The 20,314-nt window shown below is 35.3% G+C and overlaps 1 protein-coding gene across 2 annotated transcripts in view; it reads left to right on the forward strand.

Moving 5' to 3' along the window:
• LOC128997245 (uncharacterized) overlaps nt 1–20,314 on the forward strand; it is a 168,124-nt gene that overhangs the window by 38,349 nt on the left and 109,461 nt on the right. For both annotated transcript variants that reach the window (XM_054422857.1, XM_054422858.1), the window contains exons 13-14: nt 2,295–2,650; nt 12,511–12,541. In XM_054422857.1, the coding sequence (XP_054278832.1) occupies nt 2,295–2,650; nt 12,511–12,541 (387 nt within the window). The remainder of the gene's footprint in view (nt 1–2,294; nt 2,651–12,510; nt 12,542–20,314) is intronic.

Here is a 20,314-nt window from a genome sequence, read left to right on the forward strand (position 1 = left end):
CTACCGAGTTTATTATAGTAGTCACGCGCACCCCGAACGTTTTTTCACGTACGAGCATACTACCATTTTCTTTAACCAGCTACGGAAATCTTTTAAGTTGCTAGAACGATACCCGTAGTGCTTATTCCGTTCCCGAACCGTCCTACTTAAATTTGATTAAAGAAACCCCGTATCGACTCCGGTGTTCGATCGAGTCTAATTTTATCGACACGTTTACTTTAGTGATGACCAAGTATAACGACCGAATCACGTTTTAGTTAAGTTTCCAATTAATTGGGTTTATTCTCATTCACGTTAATTGATTCAAAATTCTAAATTTAGCTTCACATATTTTTTGAGTGGCTATGATGAGCACTAGTTAAAGTTAAGCTCAACATTGTTAGCATTGTTGTATTATTATTCTGAGTCAATAAACTCGAAACAATAATTAATTAATGAAAACATTAGAGTCCAGGGGACTATCTCATTGTAGGCTAGGCTATCTGGTAAAATTTTTTGGTGTGACCTAATTTCAGGTGAGACGAGTATTGCGTATTCTAAAATCTAATTTTGTCCCTTAACCCGAAATTTCGTCATATCAAATGGCGATCCGAACAGGGACATTTATTGAATTTTGACGATATCTGATGGTGCCCGAAGGTATAGTCGATAATTCATTGTTTTTGGCTCAGAATTTAATAAACATTACACAAACGAACATTAACAATATCAGTTTTGTGTTCGAGACATAATTTCACTCAACCCGAAATTTCGTCATAAAACACTATTATTTACATGAACCCTATAACCATACACTCGGTAGTGTAACAAGTTATTGTTAAGATATTGAGACGGAATGGATAAAAAAACTGAGCATGAAATAATACATGCGAGGCAGTAGCCTGTAGTGGAAAGCTAACAGGACGCCCTCTCCAAATGCAGCAACAAGTTAGCCTTCCACCCCGAACCTCATCTGACGTCATTGACACACTTATAATCCATGTTACTGAAGACAAAAGATTGAACAAGGAACGAAAATACGACCCGATGGTGGACAATTCATGTCAATTTAATGTCTGTAATTTAATGTATTCAATTGATTTAGGCTATTTGGTCAATTTTTGTTCGTACATTTTAACAACAATTTCAAACACAAAGCCTTGACAGGTACGGACCGAAGTCATGGGCCTTATGACGAACACATGTTTCAGAACGGACATAGATAGACTTTGGGTCTGCAGGTTTGCTGCAAGACACAAACCAAACCAATTCCGGCGAAAAACCAACGGTTGCACTATAAGAAAAACACTGAAACGTCACATCGATGGAGCGTGTGAACGTGTCACGGCTCAGAATACGACAAACTAACTGGTCTCATTAATAAGTTAAATAATGTAATTACAGTTTTAACTATTCCAATTAATTTATTTGCAAACGAGTTGTTCTATTTTAATTTGAGCGTTCTCCAACTCGTCTACGACTTTCTAAATTTGGACGCAAAGATTTTCCTTAAATATTTGAATACATAGTTGTAACAGAAACAGTAAAATAAATTAGTTACTTGATAGTGTTTGTGGGTTCAACAGTAATTTAACTCGATTTTTTTCGATTCGGTTTACCTGTTAAGTTTTAGCTTATTATTTAAGTTATAAAGAGTACTATGAAGACATTTTAGAAATATTTTACCACCCTCATACAGAATAACGTACACAATGTACTCTTTCAAGTAAATTAACGAACGGTTGCATCGATAAGCTGTTGTTCATTTAATTAGTTAACAACAGGCGCAGTCCTTTGGAAATTGACCTGTGGACTAAAGCCCTTAGAGAAGAAAGAATGTGTTACTTTACGTCGAAAACCGGTGGCAAAACCTGTTTTGTTCATACTTTTTGTTCACCTGCTCTAAAATAAGTACCACATACTCCCTTGTGTTGGTTAATCAATGGCTGTGGTTAATTGAGTTTAATAGTTAAAACAATTTCATAAACACATATTTTATAATTTACGAAAATATCATGAGTTTTAGAATTTAGAATTTTTTTGTTAATTTTTTAATCACGAATTTGTATCACAAACCATAGACATTGACAACTGAAACAATAACAACTCAGTAATGTTAAAGTATGCGGTTTTGAGCAAACACTGCAGTGGTTTGTGTTGTTTTTTGTCATTAATAATCCCCCCCCTCTCTTAAACCTTAATCTCATGTTTTTATTAGCAATATCTTTGATTGTTTGTGGTTTTTCTAATTAAATATAATGTAAAAATGCTAAATGTATAGCCTCTGAAGTACTAAGTCTATGTCTTGTTGTCAGGAAACCTTTCGCCCGATAAGTTAGCATGTCGTGGTACGGAAGAGATATATACCACTGACTCTACACCAGAAGTTACACTAAGTTGTTGCACAGGCACACATAGGGATACAGCTGTTGTTAAATATAATGGAAATCATTTACTGACGTGGACTGATTATTGCTCAAGAAAGGAAACTATTAAGAATTTCTACTTGATACTTACCACGAGCGGAAATAAATTTGACAGCCTAATTATTGGAACAAAAACAGAAGACAAAATGTGTTGGTACAATATGTTCGGAACTGCAACAAAACTTATAACTAATCTTCTCATTGACTACGTCCCTACGGTCGACCCTCCTCACCAGTGGTATGAGGTAGGTAGGCTTAACCATTTTAGTATATGAAACACGTATGTTAATTGTGAACCAGACCAACGTAAAAGATTCCCTGTACACATAAACATACGCTTTTGTATTATTTTCTATACGATACATAATTTTAGCCACGTATTTTCAACCACTTATATGATGCCATTAATGTAAACATGTTATACTTTATACACTTTTGGATGAGCCAGCCTACCTCTTGTCAATGAATACCGTGTTAAATTTTTACAGTAAGTTAGGAAAAATGCTACTGTCAGTGGCCCACTATACGATGATAAAATTCATAATTGGTTTAGAAAGTAATGAAAAATGGATTAAAATTAATGAGTGTGCTTAATTTGCGTTTTAACAAGACATGAATGAATTAGGTGAGTTGGTGGTTCTGTCGGTAGCCGGACTGACTACGGACCATGACAGGGATACGTCTCAGGTTCAAAATACAGGCCCACAGCCCATAGGCCTACAATATATGGTGAAAAATACAAAAAATATATTATGCACCATGCAATTCACTCGGGTTAATTATCTTCTCTCTGGCCAGATTCAGTAAAAATATAACCGTAAACAAAGAAACCACACAACATTTCGTATCCCCAATAAGATTAATATTGAATATTTAAGTAAAATATCTTGTTAAATTCAAATTTTGTTGATTGATCATTCAAGGTACCGTATTTGGTTTTATATTTTATATAACCAAAACAATTACTTGCTTACTTCAGTTATCAACAGAGCTGTGAGAATTGAGGTAAAGATTTTCGTTTATTGTAAACAATCCATTCCTTTGAGTTTTCATTGAAATGCATTCACTTGTAGCATTTGAACTTTGATCGGGATGTTTCCCTCCTATGACCAACTAGATAGTGAGCGGCGTCGGCCTTGAACATGGGAGTGATGACGTCTCTCTCCGCTCGTGTCGTGATGATATGCTCTTTTGTATTTTTTAAACTCTAAATAAAATTATGAGACGTTATTACGACCGTCTCACAACTTGAGAATGAGAGAGAATGAGTGAGAATGAGAATGAGAATGATTTATTTCTTGAAAGCATCGATATGTACAAGGAAACGTCAATACATCAAAATCTTTGCCTAAGCCTGCAACATACCATGCAGAGAAGTGAAAAACAAAAACAAAACTTATTTATCATCACACATTGACTAAAAAAAACTTACTTACTTGGCCAGGTGAAATTTAAAAAAAAAACCTTTGAATGAGTAAATCGGATTTGCCAACAGAAGAGATTCCATCCCCTTTTTGAATTTTGCTTCCGGCAGTGACCGAGCTGTACAAGGGAGTTTGTTAGACAACTTATATCTCTGTATACAATAGCTAGATTGGACCTTTCTTAATCTAACATAGGGTACATTCAAGTCGTCCTTCCTCCTAGTATTGTGAGGGTGGATATCAATTCGGAGTTCGAGAGAGCCTGTCTCCTGCTTAGTATACAGAAGAGTAGTAAATATATAAATATATAAATAGTAAATAGTAAAAGTAGTAAGTAGTAGTAATAGTAACATAAGCTAACACACACATAACATAAGTAACAGTAGCATAAGCTGTACACTGTCATAACGGATTCAGAAATAAAGATAGATTTGCAGTGGTCTAGAAAATCAGCACCTGCGAAGATTCTGACTGCTGCCTTTTGAAGCGTCAAACCCCTCTCGACTCCTGAAGTGCCACCCCAAAGTCTTAAACCATAAAGAATTATGCTCTGAAAAAAGGCAAGGTACGCCACGGAACCACGCCTCGCCTTTTGGAGAGTCTGAGACATAGTACACTGCAGGACATTAAAGTTATCATTTACACCAATCAGAGTAGTGTCATCTGCATAGCAAACAACCCCCTCTTACAAATGCAAAGAAAGGTAATTTATTGTTATGTTGAAAAGCAAGAGCCCGAGGACAGACCCCTATGGGACGCCATGAGTTAGAGATTTGACAACAGAGGACTGACCATTTACAGAGACAAACTGTCTGCGCCCGCCCAAGTATGATCTCAGTAAGTCCAAGCCCTTACCCCTAACTCCATAAAAATGGAGTTTGTCAAGCAAAATCTTGTGGTCCATGGTGTCAAAGGCCTTGCTGAGGTCACACATTGTGGCCCCAGCAATGCCTCCACTCTCAAACTATTAAAAAAACCCAGTCAGAACTTCAACTGCATCGATTGTGGAACGGCCTGATCTGAAACCATACTGGGCTGACACAAGCAGTCCATTACTTTCAAAATAAGGTAACATTTGATCCTTAATTATACCTTCAAACATCTTACCAAACACAGGGAGAATAGATACAGGTCTAAAATTTTCAGGCACATTATGGTTCACCTTTTTATGGACAGGGCCTACTCTGGCTGATTTTAAGACATCTGGAAAAACACCCTCCTTAATACAAACATTGATACAATAGGTGAGTGGAACAACAATATGATAGATCACATTCTTAATTAAGGTTGCGGAGAGATCAAAAACATCCTTACTTCTAGAGCCGTTAATCGTTTGTACAACAGATAGCACATTCTCACAAGAGACAGGTTCAATGTTAAAAAAACATGTCGGTCTAGGATGCTGGGCTAGGAGGTTGACAGCAGGGGTTGGTCATTGCAGGGGTACCAATTGCATCCCGAGTCTGTTAGACAGAATTAATGAAGAAATCGTTCAGCTCCTCATCAGAAAGTCTAGTAGATGATTTTTCTTTTCCAGGAGCCCCCTCTTTTTTGATGACAGACCAAGCGGCAGCACAAGAATGTTGAGATGACTCAATAAAAATTGGCATTGTATTCTTGTTTTTATCGTACTAAACTCACCTGGTAATCCTTCTTTATCGCTTGATACCATCTTCTCAATATTACAATAATCTCTGATTTCTACTCTGGAGCCAGTGAATGCTTTGTATTCTTCGGTCTAGACACTTTATTATAAAAAGATTCTTGAAAGAGAAAAATAAATGTTCTTAAAAAATTACTAAAAATAACATTAGCATTACCCGCAAGTAGAATATTTCAGTCAACTGAGTTGAGAGCAACTATAAAGTAATATGTTTTTTCAAGAGTAATCGGTCGATAAGTCCTAGCAATATAAGGATCTTTATTCTTGGACAGAGGGTTACGGAAACTAAACTGAATGCAACAATGGTCGCCTATGGCATGTTTCACCACCTCTACTTTATATTTGAAAGCTACAACTTGAATGCTAAGGATTTATTTTTGATGTCCACCGATAATACCATACTGATCAATCAATCAATCTTTATTGTCTGTAAACATTTACAATAATGTAATAGACAGAGTCAATGGTTGTAGGCCTACTAATAAAATACTGTATAAGTTATGAATTTCAAAACAGTTATTAATGTAATGCACCTTTGATTGGGGAGGTACGTGCTTGTAGGGGGTTTATTGAGGCGGTAGCTGTTGACATTGCTTCGGCTCAGTCATGGTATTAAAAAAAAAAACAAATTTTAAGTTCATGCCGATAAAACGCAACCGATTGTTTGTGCTGTTGCAGTTTAAGTCAAGAATTATCCGCATTACAGTAAAAGTAAATACGGTTTATGTGTCATTGCATCTCTGATTCTACTCTACAAAAATATCGACGAACAACATAATATGCGGGAAGTAAATAAAAGAAACTTCTTATAACATATATTTACTCTTATACTAATACTTACAAGACTGTAAATATACATAAAAGATGAATTACCATGGTGATCGATTTCGATTGGACACTCCAATCATCATCAGACCTAATAGGCGAATGTCGAATGACAAGAATCTTGAATGGCGTCCCTACTCACTAAACTATCCACTACTACTCACTACGGACTATTTATTTATTTATTATATTTGCCTATTTTGTGCATGGTGTCATTTAAGTTAAGTCAACCCAGTTTACTAACTGGGACTGTTAGCCTAACTGATTGTTACCAGAGGATTATAGATGACTTATTTATTTATTTATTCTTTCAACGGTAACACCATTTTACATTGGAATATACATTAAATAGGATTAATCACTTTATAAACATGGCATAATTAGGTAATAAATATGAGCAATAATAAGAATAAATTAGAAAGCAAACATGACATGCAAAAGACATAACCAGTATAAAAGAAAACAAAAATAGACCCCAAATGGCAAATGGTCAAATGGCCAAATGGCCAAATGGCCTATGGTTCATAGGCTGAATCATTTCAATCGTAAGACATACATAAACATAGCAAATTAGGTAAAGGCTACTAAAATACGCGCAATAAAAATAATGAGAGTGAAAAACCGGCATAAGATGCAAAAGACATAACCAGCAAATAATATGGCGCATGGATAACAACAACAGGTAAAATATGAAGTGCAAAAACATAACAACAATATTTAACAAATAGCAACCAAGACATAACAACAACGAGAAAAAAAACTTATCCGACAACTTTAACTTGTCCGATTGCATGTAACTGCATGTTTACCCACGGGTTTCACCCCGTTTCACTTCATAAGCATTAATAAAACTATCGATTGGTTAAGTTAAGCTGAAATAAACAAAACAGAATACAGTAATACAAACAAATAATCACATTTTAATCTTCTATATCTATACTATTATATAAAAATCTAATGGCGTCTGTCTGTATGTGTGTTACTAATAGGTGCAAAAACTGCTGAACCAACTGGGCTTAAATTTTACAAAAATATAGCTACCATACCAAGGACCATTATAGGACTATTCACATTTCGATACTGACAGTAGGCTTTGCCCCTTTGGCTTTAAAAGTTCTGAGGTGAACATTTTAAAAGTAAATATTGATTGGTCTCGGTGGCTCCGATGAAAACACTAACAATGTTTGTTTACATTTGTTTGACATGTGAATGTAAACAAGAAGAACTGCTAAACTGAATATTTCACAATTTCAGACAGCTGATACAAAGAAATGAAATATAATATTTTCCATAACTATTAAGTAGGATTATTTTAATCTAACCTTTTATCATGGGTTATTTATTCTAAAACTATGTCAATGATTATAAAAAACAGATTCTATAACCGTTGCTGTATCAACTCCGGCTCTGTTTTGGATTTTTTAAAGCGTCTAAGTTATGAAAATAATGTCATTGATATGTTTTCATGGAAACAGTATGAAAATTACAATGTATAGATGTTTTGTATGAATTTGTAGGCTACTTTAAATAAATTCTAACTGCTTAACATGCGTTGGATTAACTTAACATAACTTGCACATCACATTGTTTTTTATATGCATGTTTAGGTAAATTAAGTTATTGTTTTTTGCTAAACCTATGCTTAAATTAAACTAAAGAATATCACCAATAACTAAATTGTACGTCGTTGATTTTTGTTTTCTAAAATCTGTTGTATATGTGTAACTATATTTAATTATCAAATAGTAATAAAAAATACTCATATTTTATCTTAAAATAGCTTTCAGTTCACATTTACTTTATTTGATACATTTATTATTTGTTTTGCCACACCACTGATTAAATTAAACCAAGGAAAATTTCATACAACTAAGCAGTACACAGTGTTCTTTTGTTTCTAAAAATCAATGAAATATCTGTTACTATGTTTACTTAATGGTAAGTGTGAAAATGTAAAGGCAATGGACGATAGAACTGATTAAAAGAACTGGTTTGCATATTGAGTTGTTTGTTGATATTTTTGTAGAGTAGAATCAGAGATGCAATGAAACATATACTGTATTTGCTATTACATTTTTTAGTGTTTGATGTTTTGATAATCATATTAGTTTTGTCTGCTGCCTTTAATGCTAAATTATTTAAAATGTTTTATAGCACCTATGGATAAAGTTTCTTTAATATTTCAAAAGACTGTATTGATAAGGCACAGCAATATTTCTAAAGTATATAACAGCTGACTTAGTTTTGCTAATGATTTATTGTGAGTGAAGAAACTAAAGATGGAAGGATTTGTTATTTAATATAAAAAAGAGTGAAATAAAAAAAATCATTTAAATTTAATTATTAGTATTTCTGCAACTTCAAAATTGAAATTAAAAATGTAAATAATAAATTAAAAGATAAGTAATTAAGGGAGATGAAGGTAAATCATGTATGTCAAAGTGTTATTCAAAGATTTGGTTAGTTTTTCACATATCAGCCTACACAAGATTTAAAATTAATCAAAACCAAAATGGTGGTATCCACTACTTACCCGATTTAAAAGTCATAACTTAAACGTTTCTATTACGGCTATAAAAGTTGAATTTTGTTTCTAAAAGAGTTGGCGGATGTGTAACAACTATTATGCAACAGATGTTAAGATTAAAATGTTTCTATTTTGTGTCCTCTTCCCGTTGCAAAGCACGGGTACAACAGCTTGTAAGGTAATAGATTGAAAGAATAACATACAAATAAGTACAGCTGAGGTATTTTTAACATTAGGTATATGGAAAGTTCCCTTTAGAAAGGAATTACGACCTTAAAGGGCAATTATTTGTTTTATTTAAATTATTTTTTATTTTACTTTCCAAAGGACAGCTCCATTTTGATATTTGGTACAATTTTATGCAATAACGTACAAGTAAACAATAATAGTTTAGTGGAAAACAATGAATCCGTTAATAACAAACCAAAATAGATAAACGGCAACAAGATGGCAAAAATGTCAGCGGCAAGCAACAAAACGAGTGAAAAAAACATAACAGTAACAACAAAACAAATCAATATATGCTTTACAATGAATAACAATAATACAACTTGAATTCAGTAACAATAATAGTTAACAAAGAAAAGGAATTTATGAAATAATGGATAGTTTTGCGCAAGGTTTCTCGTCATGACGATCATTTTACGTTTATGGTTTATGGGGGCGTGACTTTAAGTTTTCTCAAAAGTTCATAGGTACTTTGTGATTTATATATGGATGCCACAGATTTTTGATCCCAAAAATTAATGGCGTACAATTTAGTTATGTATAATATTCTTTAGTTTAAAAGCATAGAAAAAAGTCAATGTGAATTGCAAGTTATGTTAAGTAAATCCAACACATGTAAAGCGGTTCGAGTTTTTAAATAGCCCCAAATTCATACAAAATTTACAAAAAAAATTACACATTATAATGTTCATACTTTTTCCATAAAAATATATCAATAACATTATTTTCATAACTAAGACACTTCAAAACATCTAAAGCAGAGCCTGAACGGCTATTGAATGTTGTTTTTCTATAATCATTGACATAGTTTTAGAATAATAGCTATTTACCTTACAAGTGTAGAAAGAGCGTTTTTACACCACACAGGTGAATGTTGTGCAACGAGCGGAAGCGAGTTGCATAACTTACCTAAGTGATGTAAACACGCTCTTGCGTAACGTGTAACGTACAAGATTTTACCTGACCCGACAATATCGGCCTACAGGGGGTTAACGTACAATATTTTTCATTATCCATTTCACTCATCTTCTAACAGTAACGTTCTTTTACAAACAAAAGCTAGGTTAGGAAAATTAGTACATGCTTAAATAGTACATGCGCTAGGTGCAGTTGAGTACGCATGAAAAGAGTCAGATATTTTGACTTTTGATTCTGGTAATGGGGGCCTAGGTTAGTGTAAAAACCCATGTCGTCGCCTCCAAGGGTGGTCAACAACTTAGGGGTGGGGGCGCAAAGTTGCAAAAAACGTTAATCGGCAAACCGCTTTTAACTCCCTTGTTCTTTTAATCCATATAAATAAAATTATAGATAGATCTATGAAATAACGAACAGCTGTTCGGATCAAGATTATTTTTTCTAGCTGTCACTGATATGTTTCCATTAAATGTTGTTTACAAATACCGCAAACATTTCCAACAACATTTTGAAAGCAAAATCCAAACCAAGTGAGATTAAACTCGATTTTCCTTACATAAAGGTTTAATTAATCGAAAGTTCTATAATGTGTATTGTAACCGTAAATGAAATTAGAGATTTTTTGTGTATAAAATTGTTCTGAAGTTTTGATCACCGGGAAAAAGACCTTGAATCAGTTTTGTATAGGGCTAGGAACTTACATTTATAAAATCATCGTCGCCAATAGCTTACTAACAAGGTTTCCACTCATTGACGGAGTTTCAATGGCGGTTGTGTGAAGTGTAAAGTGAAAAACCATAACTGCAGTGGGTGATTGTAGCAGAGGTTTGCCGGTTTACGGATGATGCTAAACTCGCTTTTCCAATGTGTCACTTTCGGTTTCTGCTCACCGCTATGTGCTGCAATCGCTGGACCATACAGCCAATAAGCCCATTGACTGTATCTTGGGTACGTAGGCCAACCCAATTATTCATAACAACCAATTCGACGACGATCTTTGATACCGGTACTTTTCCCTACAATACATGTCCTACCTACTTAGGAAATCAAATTAAAAACATTAAAAAACACAACATTGTGTGATTTTTTCACATTTCCTTCTTATGTTAACTACATATACGAAACATAGTTTAGAGAATACGCAATCTTTTAAATAACAAAAAGCTGTTTGGATGAGATTGTTTTGCAAACTGTCACCAAAATGTTTACATTAAAAGTTGTTTACAAATAATGTAATGGGAAATAACTTTGATTTTCGATAACTTTTTGTCAGAAAATCCAAAACCAAGAGAGATCAATAGCCTCGGAACTGGATAAACGCATTTAATTGGTCGGATGTACTATGTAGTTCTTAACTGTAAACGTTGGTTTTTGGTACTGTTTTTTCCTTAGAACCGGTGGTATCAAAAAGAATAATTTTTACGTACCAACACATCACTATTTACAAATTAGTTATCGTTAGTGTTGCACCTTATTTATTAGAGTAGTATTCAATTTAACTGATGTCTTACTGAATAAGTTTTGCTTTTCCTTTATATGTCATTGTATTAGGTTTATATATAATAGTTTTGCCAGCACATCTGAAAATATGCAAACCAACTGCTGTACTTTATACAATAAGGTTTCAACTGACTACTATAATATCCCCGTGCGTGGAACGGGCACACAGCTAGTTACTTTTAAAATCCTTACCTCAGAAATTATAAAGCCAAAGGGGCAAAGCTCGCGGTCAGTATCGAAGTATGAATAGTCCTATTACCTTTCTTGGTATGGTATCTATATTTTTGTAAAATTTAAGCCCAGTCGGTTCAGTAGTTTGTGCGTCTAATATAGTCATACTAGCGCACAATAATTACATTTTTATGTAATAGTATGGATAAAGAAATTAGTAAGACATAGTACCTGTTTGACCCGTTGGGGTTTGCAAATGCCCTGTAATATTTTCTTGCTGTGTATTCTTTGACCAATGGTCACCTGAGTGTTTTTTCTGTACCGTATTTAGATCGTATATTGGTTTGTTTTTAAACACATGCTATGGTTATTTGTTTACATCGACGTTGCTATTTCGTAACCATCATCGTAACCCTTAAGCCTAATTTTAAAACTAAAAAGGTTTTGTAAAATTGTAATGAAACAATCAAAATTAAATTTGTTTATTAAATAACATTCCCTCCGTTTGTGGACATAACCTCGGCAAGTTTGTGTGTTATATCATAGATAAAAGGAGTTTAATCTATGCTTATATGTTCAACTGTTATTGCGTGGTGCAATAACAAACTTTGCATAAAACCCGATCTTAATGAGATCTGCTTAATTATGAGATTTTTATAGCATTATTATTTCGGTAAACTGATATGTAAGGCTGGTAACGTCGGTTCTCTTCTAAGAATTGAAAATGTTATAGCTACTTAATATAGAGTCACAATTATAATTAAAACTTTAAGGAATTTAATGGATTTGTTTAGTGTCAAATTATTTTTTATATGACGGTAATCAATTTTATAATTATGTTTATTGTTCCAGGGAGATTCAAACTCCTGCCCTTTCAACACAAGTAAGTTTTTATCATAACTTGCTTATTTTGTAAAAGGAGGAAATAAGACTGATTTAAGGTACATTCGATACATTAAATAATCTGTAGGTGGCTCACATCAACTACGACGATTTTGATCAAAAGTCTGGCTACAAATTTAACATGGTGATGGAATGTCTAGTTGTATTGATAGTCAAAGATGTAGTTGTAATTGTAGTAAAAGTAAGATCTCAGGCACAAAAGAATTTAAGTATACCTTAAAATCACCTTAAATTATCACTGACATTTGTGGTTACTGACACAAGCTAGACATTTTCCCAAAAGATCTAAGTATTGACTAGTATGCGAAGGTTGTGAGTGATGGACAGCCAGAATCAAGGTGAATTGATGATATATTGACACCAGTAACTTGAAAGACTAGTTCCACATAGAATTGGTCAAGGCCAAGATTCTTATAGCTAAGGTTGTCATTTACATATAACAACAACCCATTCTTCTTCTCAGTTCTAGTAAAACATGTGCCATGGTTCTGTCTCCAATCACACTAACAGATTGAGAATTTTAGCTAGTCATCCAGTGTTCATTCAAACAAGATGTCTTGTTTTGTCAAATCAACCCATTGTCGACCAACGGGACTCACAGGCTTCGGATTTTCTTTGGTAGACATGTTGACGATAAATCAAAAAATACATCAATCCAACATTGCTATTGGCTGTATGGGTTGCCTAGCAACATCTTTACAACGACTACTTAGTTCTATTTTACTATAACTGATGGCCCCTACAGCGTATTCCATTCACAACTCCCAACTTTAAAATCTGATTTTATACGGTACACACTAAAAATAAACGAATATTTTATTTTTCTGTTATTATTATCTAGTTTTATATCAAAGAATCTTCATAGAAACATACTGGCTGTAGTACTTGATCAGATATACTCAATCGAGACTTAGTCCCATTAGGCTGCAAGGATCCCAGCTGATCAGCAAGTTGCCAGATTACAGACAAAAATTGTAAATTTTTACTTTCTCCCCCTGTATAAGGAGAAAGTATTGTTTTACATCAAAATTTTCGAGTTTGAGTTTTGAGTGGATATATCTGTTTTGGGTCCCCCTGAACCCAAAAAAGTGGTTTTCGAAGTGCAGTAGAGTCCCGTTAGTCCGAAATGGTTGGGACCAGGCCGAATATTTCGGATTAAACGTTTTTTTTATTTTTTTTATTTTTTGGAATTTTTTTATTTTTTGAAATTTGTTTTCGTCATATTTCTTACTACTTTTTTTCGGACGCAGGCACGAGCCCGGGATTGACTTTCACATTACTTAAGGCTAGACCTATTGGCTGCAGCATTATCACTTAATAAAATCCATTTGTGATTTGGCGGACGAAAATGTAAAATGTTACAGTAATAACAAAAATGGTGAAATATTTACTAAAATACTCTACAAAAAAAGTCTATCTCGCCCAGCCGCTACAGAATACTTTGACGAGGTACAGCTAACTGTGTCAAAAGTTAAATTTAAAAAAATTCAAACAAATTTCCAAAAAAATTTCAAAAAACTTTAAGAAATTTTAAAAAATTTTCAAAAAAATAATAAAAAAAATAAAAAAAAATAATATTTTTTGGTTTCGGATTAAGCGGACTTTCGGATTACCGAAGTTTGGATTATCGGGACTCCACTGTGGTGTGTGTGTGTGTGTGTGTGGGTGTGTAAAGAGCTAGAGACTACACCGGTCCGATTTTGATGAAATTTGGTGTGTAGGTTCAAATCTTTGGTATCTCCAGGTGCTTTTTTTTAATTTTTATTTTTAATGTTGATTTGTCCATAAAAAACCATAAAATAAGGTAGGGAAAACCGGATTTTCTCATAATTGGCCGGAACGATTTTGATAAAAATTTTGTATGTTGTAGCCCTTTAAATTCTGAATAAAATGGTGCAACTGCCAATTGTGTAAAAATTATGGTTCAAAAGTTATTGTAAATTATGTTATTTTCCTATAAAAACCCCATAAAATAACGAAAAATAGGATTTTAGAAAAAAATTCTGTTTTGATTTAACTAAATATGTTATGGTCCTTAAAACTTTGAAAGTTTTTTAAATTTTTTTTTATTTTGATTTTTAATAGGGATTTTCCCATAAAACCCCATAAAATAACGGAAAATTAGGATTTTCTCGAAAATCCCCCCAACGATTTCCTTATAAATTTAGAATGTTATAGTTCTTTAAATTCAGAACAAAATGGTACCTAAAAATCCCATTTCCGTAAAAATACGGTACAAAAGTTATTGTAACTAATGTTATTTTCCCATAAAAAAACCATCAAATAACAAAAAATAGTACAACACCCCATTGCTGTAACAATTACGTTTCAAAAGTTATAGCAACTTTTGTGAATTTTAACTATATAATATCATTTTTACTCTTACCGCTTACCCATGATAAAGGTTGTTGATGAGCTTATGGGAGAAAGTATGTGTCAGAATGCTGATACTGTTTATTACTGTTATAATACTAAAATTATAATTTTTATCATGATTATATCATATTCCTGAGTCTGTATTGACAGCATCTATTACAATGAATGTCATTAGAAATAATATCCAGGACAGATGTTTGTTGTCATTGTTTACATTTAACATTCTATGTTTATTCGAAAGTAAAGGATTTTAATTTCAGTTATTCAATAATTTACATGCTTTCCAGTGTGTGAATTATTAGTACAAAATATACCAGGCCACCAGTTCGAGTCACAATGATTAATTTGATGACGAAGATAGGATATAAAAGTAAAGTTAGTTTGATTGTTCTAAAATTGGAAATCTGAATATAGAAAATTTTTACATTATTGGATGAGGTTTTATATTAAGGGTAAGCCTAAAGGGGGTTGGTAAGCCTGAGAGGCATGGATATGGTCATAAACGTATAGTGCTTGGGTTTTTAAAGTGATTTCGTGGTTATTCATCAGATTTTTAGCAAGTAAGTTATTTGAGGAAGTGCTCTTAAATAGAACTTTGGCAGCAATCCATTGGTTTTAAAATTCAAGTAGTTTTTTTTTTATTAAAGGTGACTTTGTGTCTTTGATCACAATTAATTGAGCTAGGTTAGTTCACAGACCACGCTTTACCAGAGGGAAGTTTTGATCTCGTACTACAAAGTACGCGCATGCGCACTACGGTGCCAGGGTTGCAACTGACATAGGGATCGAGGGAATCTCTCCGGGAAATCGCGTGGGAGTTGTCATCTCCAAGAAGTATATACCCTATCTAGCGGAGACACTAGGAAGTTGACGGAACAACGTACTGCGGGTTTGTTTTGCCTTCATTTTTTCAATAGTCTATTACCACATTACGTTACTGTTCTGCTAGCCTGCGCACATAAATAGAAGAGGCTGTTAATTATGACCGGACCAATGTCTCGACGCGGACGTGGAAATTTTATGCGTGAAGTTCAAAAGGAACTCGGAAATCTTCGCGGCGAACTGGTGAATAAAGACACTATTGATTTTGCAGTTAATATTCGTGGAATACTTGCTTCAATATCAAAAAAGCTTGAAAAGTACAGAAGTGATGCTATAGTCGATTTGATCCATGTAATAACTGAGATTTAAAACCAACTTGACGCTTCAAAGGCGGTTAATATTGACTTGACAAAAAATTTGTCTGAACTGTCTGACGAAAATAAATCTTAATCAGAACTGTTGAGACAGAGAAGAATAAAGGACAGGAAAGCTTCAAGGCATCTTTAAGTTATGGAGAAAAAACCGAGGATGAAATAAAAACTCTTCAGCTCCGGATTGAGAAATTGGAAGAAATTAAGCGGCATCTGAGGGATGAAATCTATCAATATATCTATCTATATATTGTAAGAAAGGGGATTAACCCCGTACCCACGGTGCTCATCTATGCAGACACTCTGTTCACATTACACTTAGTCGACCAGTTGGTGTGAACAGAGTTGAACAGTAGCATGAGCATCGATTTACAAATTCCTTTCCCAGCTGATGTGAGCTAGGCGATGACCGGTAGGGCTGACTTCCAAGAAACACCGTTAACCTATAAGCCACACACCCTACCGGTAATCAGCCAATGAGAAGGGCAAATGAAGAAGATGGAGGGGTGACGACTCTTGGAGCTGGAGGATCTGAAGGAAAACATCGAGGAAGATCACTACGGGCCACCGGAGAAAGAAGATCGGGAGTTTGGGAGTGCGTGTATCGGTGCGTGTGCTTCTGGGACAATTAACAGTATGTAAAAAGAATAAAATATATAACTAAAGTTTTGTCAAACATACAAGTCATGTAATTTGTCAGTAACTAATTCTTTTACATTTTCAATTGATTTTCTTTTCTTGTAAATTTAACGTTGTAAATTTATTTATCTTATTATTGTTGATTTTTGCCTTTTCTAAGTTTTCTTTTGCTGTTGTAACACTTTGTTACTTTTGTAGTTTTTTCTAAATTTATGTTTTTGTTCATTACACGTTGAGTAACACCCTTAAGCAGTCTTATGTCTCATTAACCTAACACCTCTTGACTAAGCTAAGCGAGTGTAACATTTTAGGAAACTTAAACTTAAAGTGAGGCATGGGACTCGCATGGTGGAGGCGCCGGGGGGGCACCAGCTCATTCTACCGCGTCGCTGGAAGGGTCGCGAAACAAGCAAATGCGCCGATCCTCAAGATCGCGTCGCGTCGCAGGAAGGGGGGAAGAAGAGTCGGAACGCACATCAAGATATCCGTTCGATTCCTACCTTCGCGATTGATGTTTCCGCGTATCTCCTTAAGTTAACATTTTAGGAAACTTAAACTTAAAGTGAGGCATGGGACTCGCAATATATAAAATCCAATGTATGTTTGTTTGTATGTTTGTCCTTTATGGACTCCGAAACCGCTCGACAGATTCTAATGAAACTTTCAGGCATTATTAAGCATTATTCAAGGATGGTTTGTGTGAAGTTTGGTGCAGATCCGTCAAAAGGGCTCCGCCCCTGTGGCTCTTGAGTTTCCCATGTTAATCTTATGAGTACTCATATTTAAATGGAATTAAAGAATCTTAACAGCTGGTTCAACTAAACTATCTGATTCTGTGATGTCCAATAGCATTAAAAAGTTAATAGGTTTACCAACAGGGTGCAGCACTATATTTTTTTAATTTATGAGAACAGCTAATTTGCAACCAAAAGGTGAGTGAGCGTAGCGACCGAACTTGAACCTGGAGGTGAGTTAGCGTAGCGAACGAGCTAACCTGTAGGCAAGTGAGCGCAGCGAACGAGCTCCAACCTAAAGGTGAGTGAGCGTAGCGAACGAACTTCAACCAGGACGAGATTAAGCCATGCGAACGAGCTCATCTTGAAAATGTACGAGCATGTGACATAAAACCACAATAGGACAGGACTACGTCTGTCGGGCCAGCTAGTATATAATTAAATCCAATGTATGTTTGTTTGTTTGTTTGTCCTTTATGGACTCCGAAACCGCTCGACAGATTCTAATGAAACTTTCAGGCATTATTAAGCATTATTCAAGGATGGTTTGTGTGAAGTTTGGTGCAGATCCGTCAAAAGGGCTCCGCCCCTGTGGCTCTTGAGTTTCCCATGTTAATCTTATGAGTACTCATATTTAAATGGAATTAAAGAATCTTAACAGCTGGTTCAACTAAACTATCTGATTCTGTGATGTCCAATAGCATTAAAAAGTTAATAGGTTTACCAACAGGGTGCAGCACTATATTTTTTTAATTTATGAGAACAGCTAATTTGCAACCAAAAGGTGAGTGAGCGTAGCGACCGAACTTGAACCTGGAGGTGAGTTAGCGTAGCGAACGAGCTAACCTGTAGGCAAGTGAGCGCAGCGAACGAGCTCCAACCTAAAGGTGAGTGAGCGTAGCGAACGAACTTCAACCAGGACGAGATTAAGCCATGCGAACGAGCTCATCTTGAAAATGTACGAGCATGTGACATAAAACCACAATAGGACAGGACTACGTCTGTCGGGCCAGCTAGTATATAATTAAATCCAATGTATGTTTGTTTGTTTGTTTGTCCTTTATGGACTCCGAAACCGCTCGACAGATTCTAATGAAACTTTAAGGCATTATTGAGCATTATTCAAGGATGGTTTGTGTGAAGTTTGGTGCAGATCCGTCAAAAGGGCTCCGCCCCTTTGGCTCTGGAGTTTCCCATGTTAATCTTATGAGTACTCATATTTAAATGGAATTTAAGAATCTTAACAGCTTGGTTCAACTAAACCATTTGATTATGTGATGTTCAATAGCATTAAAAGGTTAATAGGTTTACCAACAGGGTGCAGCACTATTATTTTTTAAGTTTATGATAACAGCTAATTTGCAACCAAAAGGTGAGTGAGCGTAGCGACCGAACTTGAACCTGGAGGCGAGTTAGCGTAGCGACCGAGCTAACCTGAAGGCAAGTGAGTGCAGCGAACGAGCTCAAACCTAACAGGCGAATGAGCGTAGCGAACGAACTTCAACCAGGATGTGATTGAGCCATGCGAACGAGCTTATCTTGAAAATTAACGAGCATTTGACATAAAACCACATTAGGACAGGACGACGTCTGTCGGGCCAGCTAGTAAAGGATAAAAATGCAATCATCAACATCTTACGATTTGAAAATAATTCTCTGGTAGAAAATGTCAGCATTAAAGCTAAACCTTCAAATCCAACAAAGGCAACGGAGTTTATAACTCCCAAACATAAATTTAAAACGAGGATTAATGACGATCAGTCATTTAGTGTAAAAATTGACAACAGATTTGCCGTTCTGAACAAGGAGCTTTCCCCGCAGTGTGGTGGTAATGAAATCGTGGTTCAAGCTCAAATCCACAGAGGAGCATCACTTGACCAATTCAATTCAATTCAATTTCAATTTCAATTTCAATTCAATTTCAATTTTGTCATGAGAGCCGAAACCCCCTGACTGCATACCCGGTACCTATCCTTGAGGACATACCCGGGCCCCATGATGTAGGCCGAAGCTTACGCACCAACCTTTGGCACATCATGGGCGGATGACTTAAGGCCATCAAGCTCACCGGCTGCCGAAGCAGGCCCTTCGGAAAGAGGGTTGCCCCTCAATCCTAACCAGGGATACCGGCTACTTGTTTAAGCATCCACTTGACCAGTCAGAAACTCAACTGAAGAATGAAAAGTCAATTTCTGTAAAACCTTCGAAGAAAATTTCAAGGAAGAGAAGAACCACATTACTGGCTGACGTCAGGGACGGGACTTTAGCAGCTATCTGAAGGAACTGGAGGACGAGTTTGAAGTATTTGTTTATTCTAAACCTGAAGCTAAGCTTAAGCATGTTGTTCGGAATGGATGCGGTATGCTAAGTGACTTTCCAGAAGAAGATTTTTTCATCCTCCTAGCCGGATCAAATTACTCTAATTACAAGGAACCAGCGCAGCTAACGGTTGCACAGGGAATCAGTTCTCTTCTCGCATTAAAACAGAAAATTAACATCTTGGTTAACAGTATTCCATACCGTTATGACTACCCGGCACTCAACAATAATATATTTTATTTAAACAACTCTACTTCGAACAAGATAAAGAACTACAGGGGTGAACTAAATTTGAACTACCGAAGTTCAACCACATCCTGGCAAGGTCCCGTTTCACCAAGCATGGTCTGCACTACAATAAAGACTACTGGCAGACCACTTCATTAACATCATCAGGCAGACTGCAAATGTGAAGCCAAGCAGACATGGTCGTTCCAACGTCCCCATTCGACAACACACTGGAGGAGAGTGTCCGCCCACTACTGTCTCGAG

Source organism: Macrosteles quadrilineatus, unplaced genomic scaffold (genome assembly GCF_028750875.1).
Source record: "Macrosteles quadrilineatus isolate MER2022 unplaced genomic scaffold, UCM_ALF_1.0 Scaffold_6__1_contigs__length_79288215, whole genome shotgun sequence".
Taxonomy (NCBI): Eukaryota; Metazoa; Arthropoda; class Insecta; order Hemiptera; family Cicadellidae; genus Macrosteles; species Macrosteles quadrilineatus.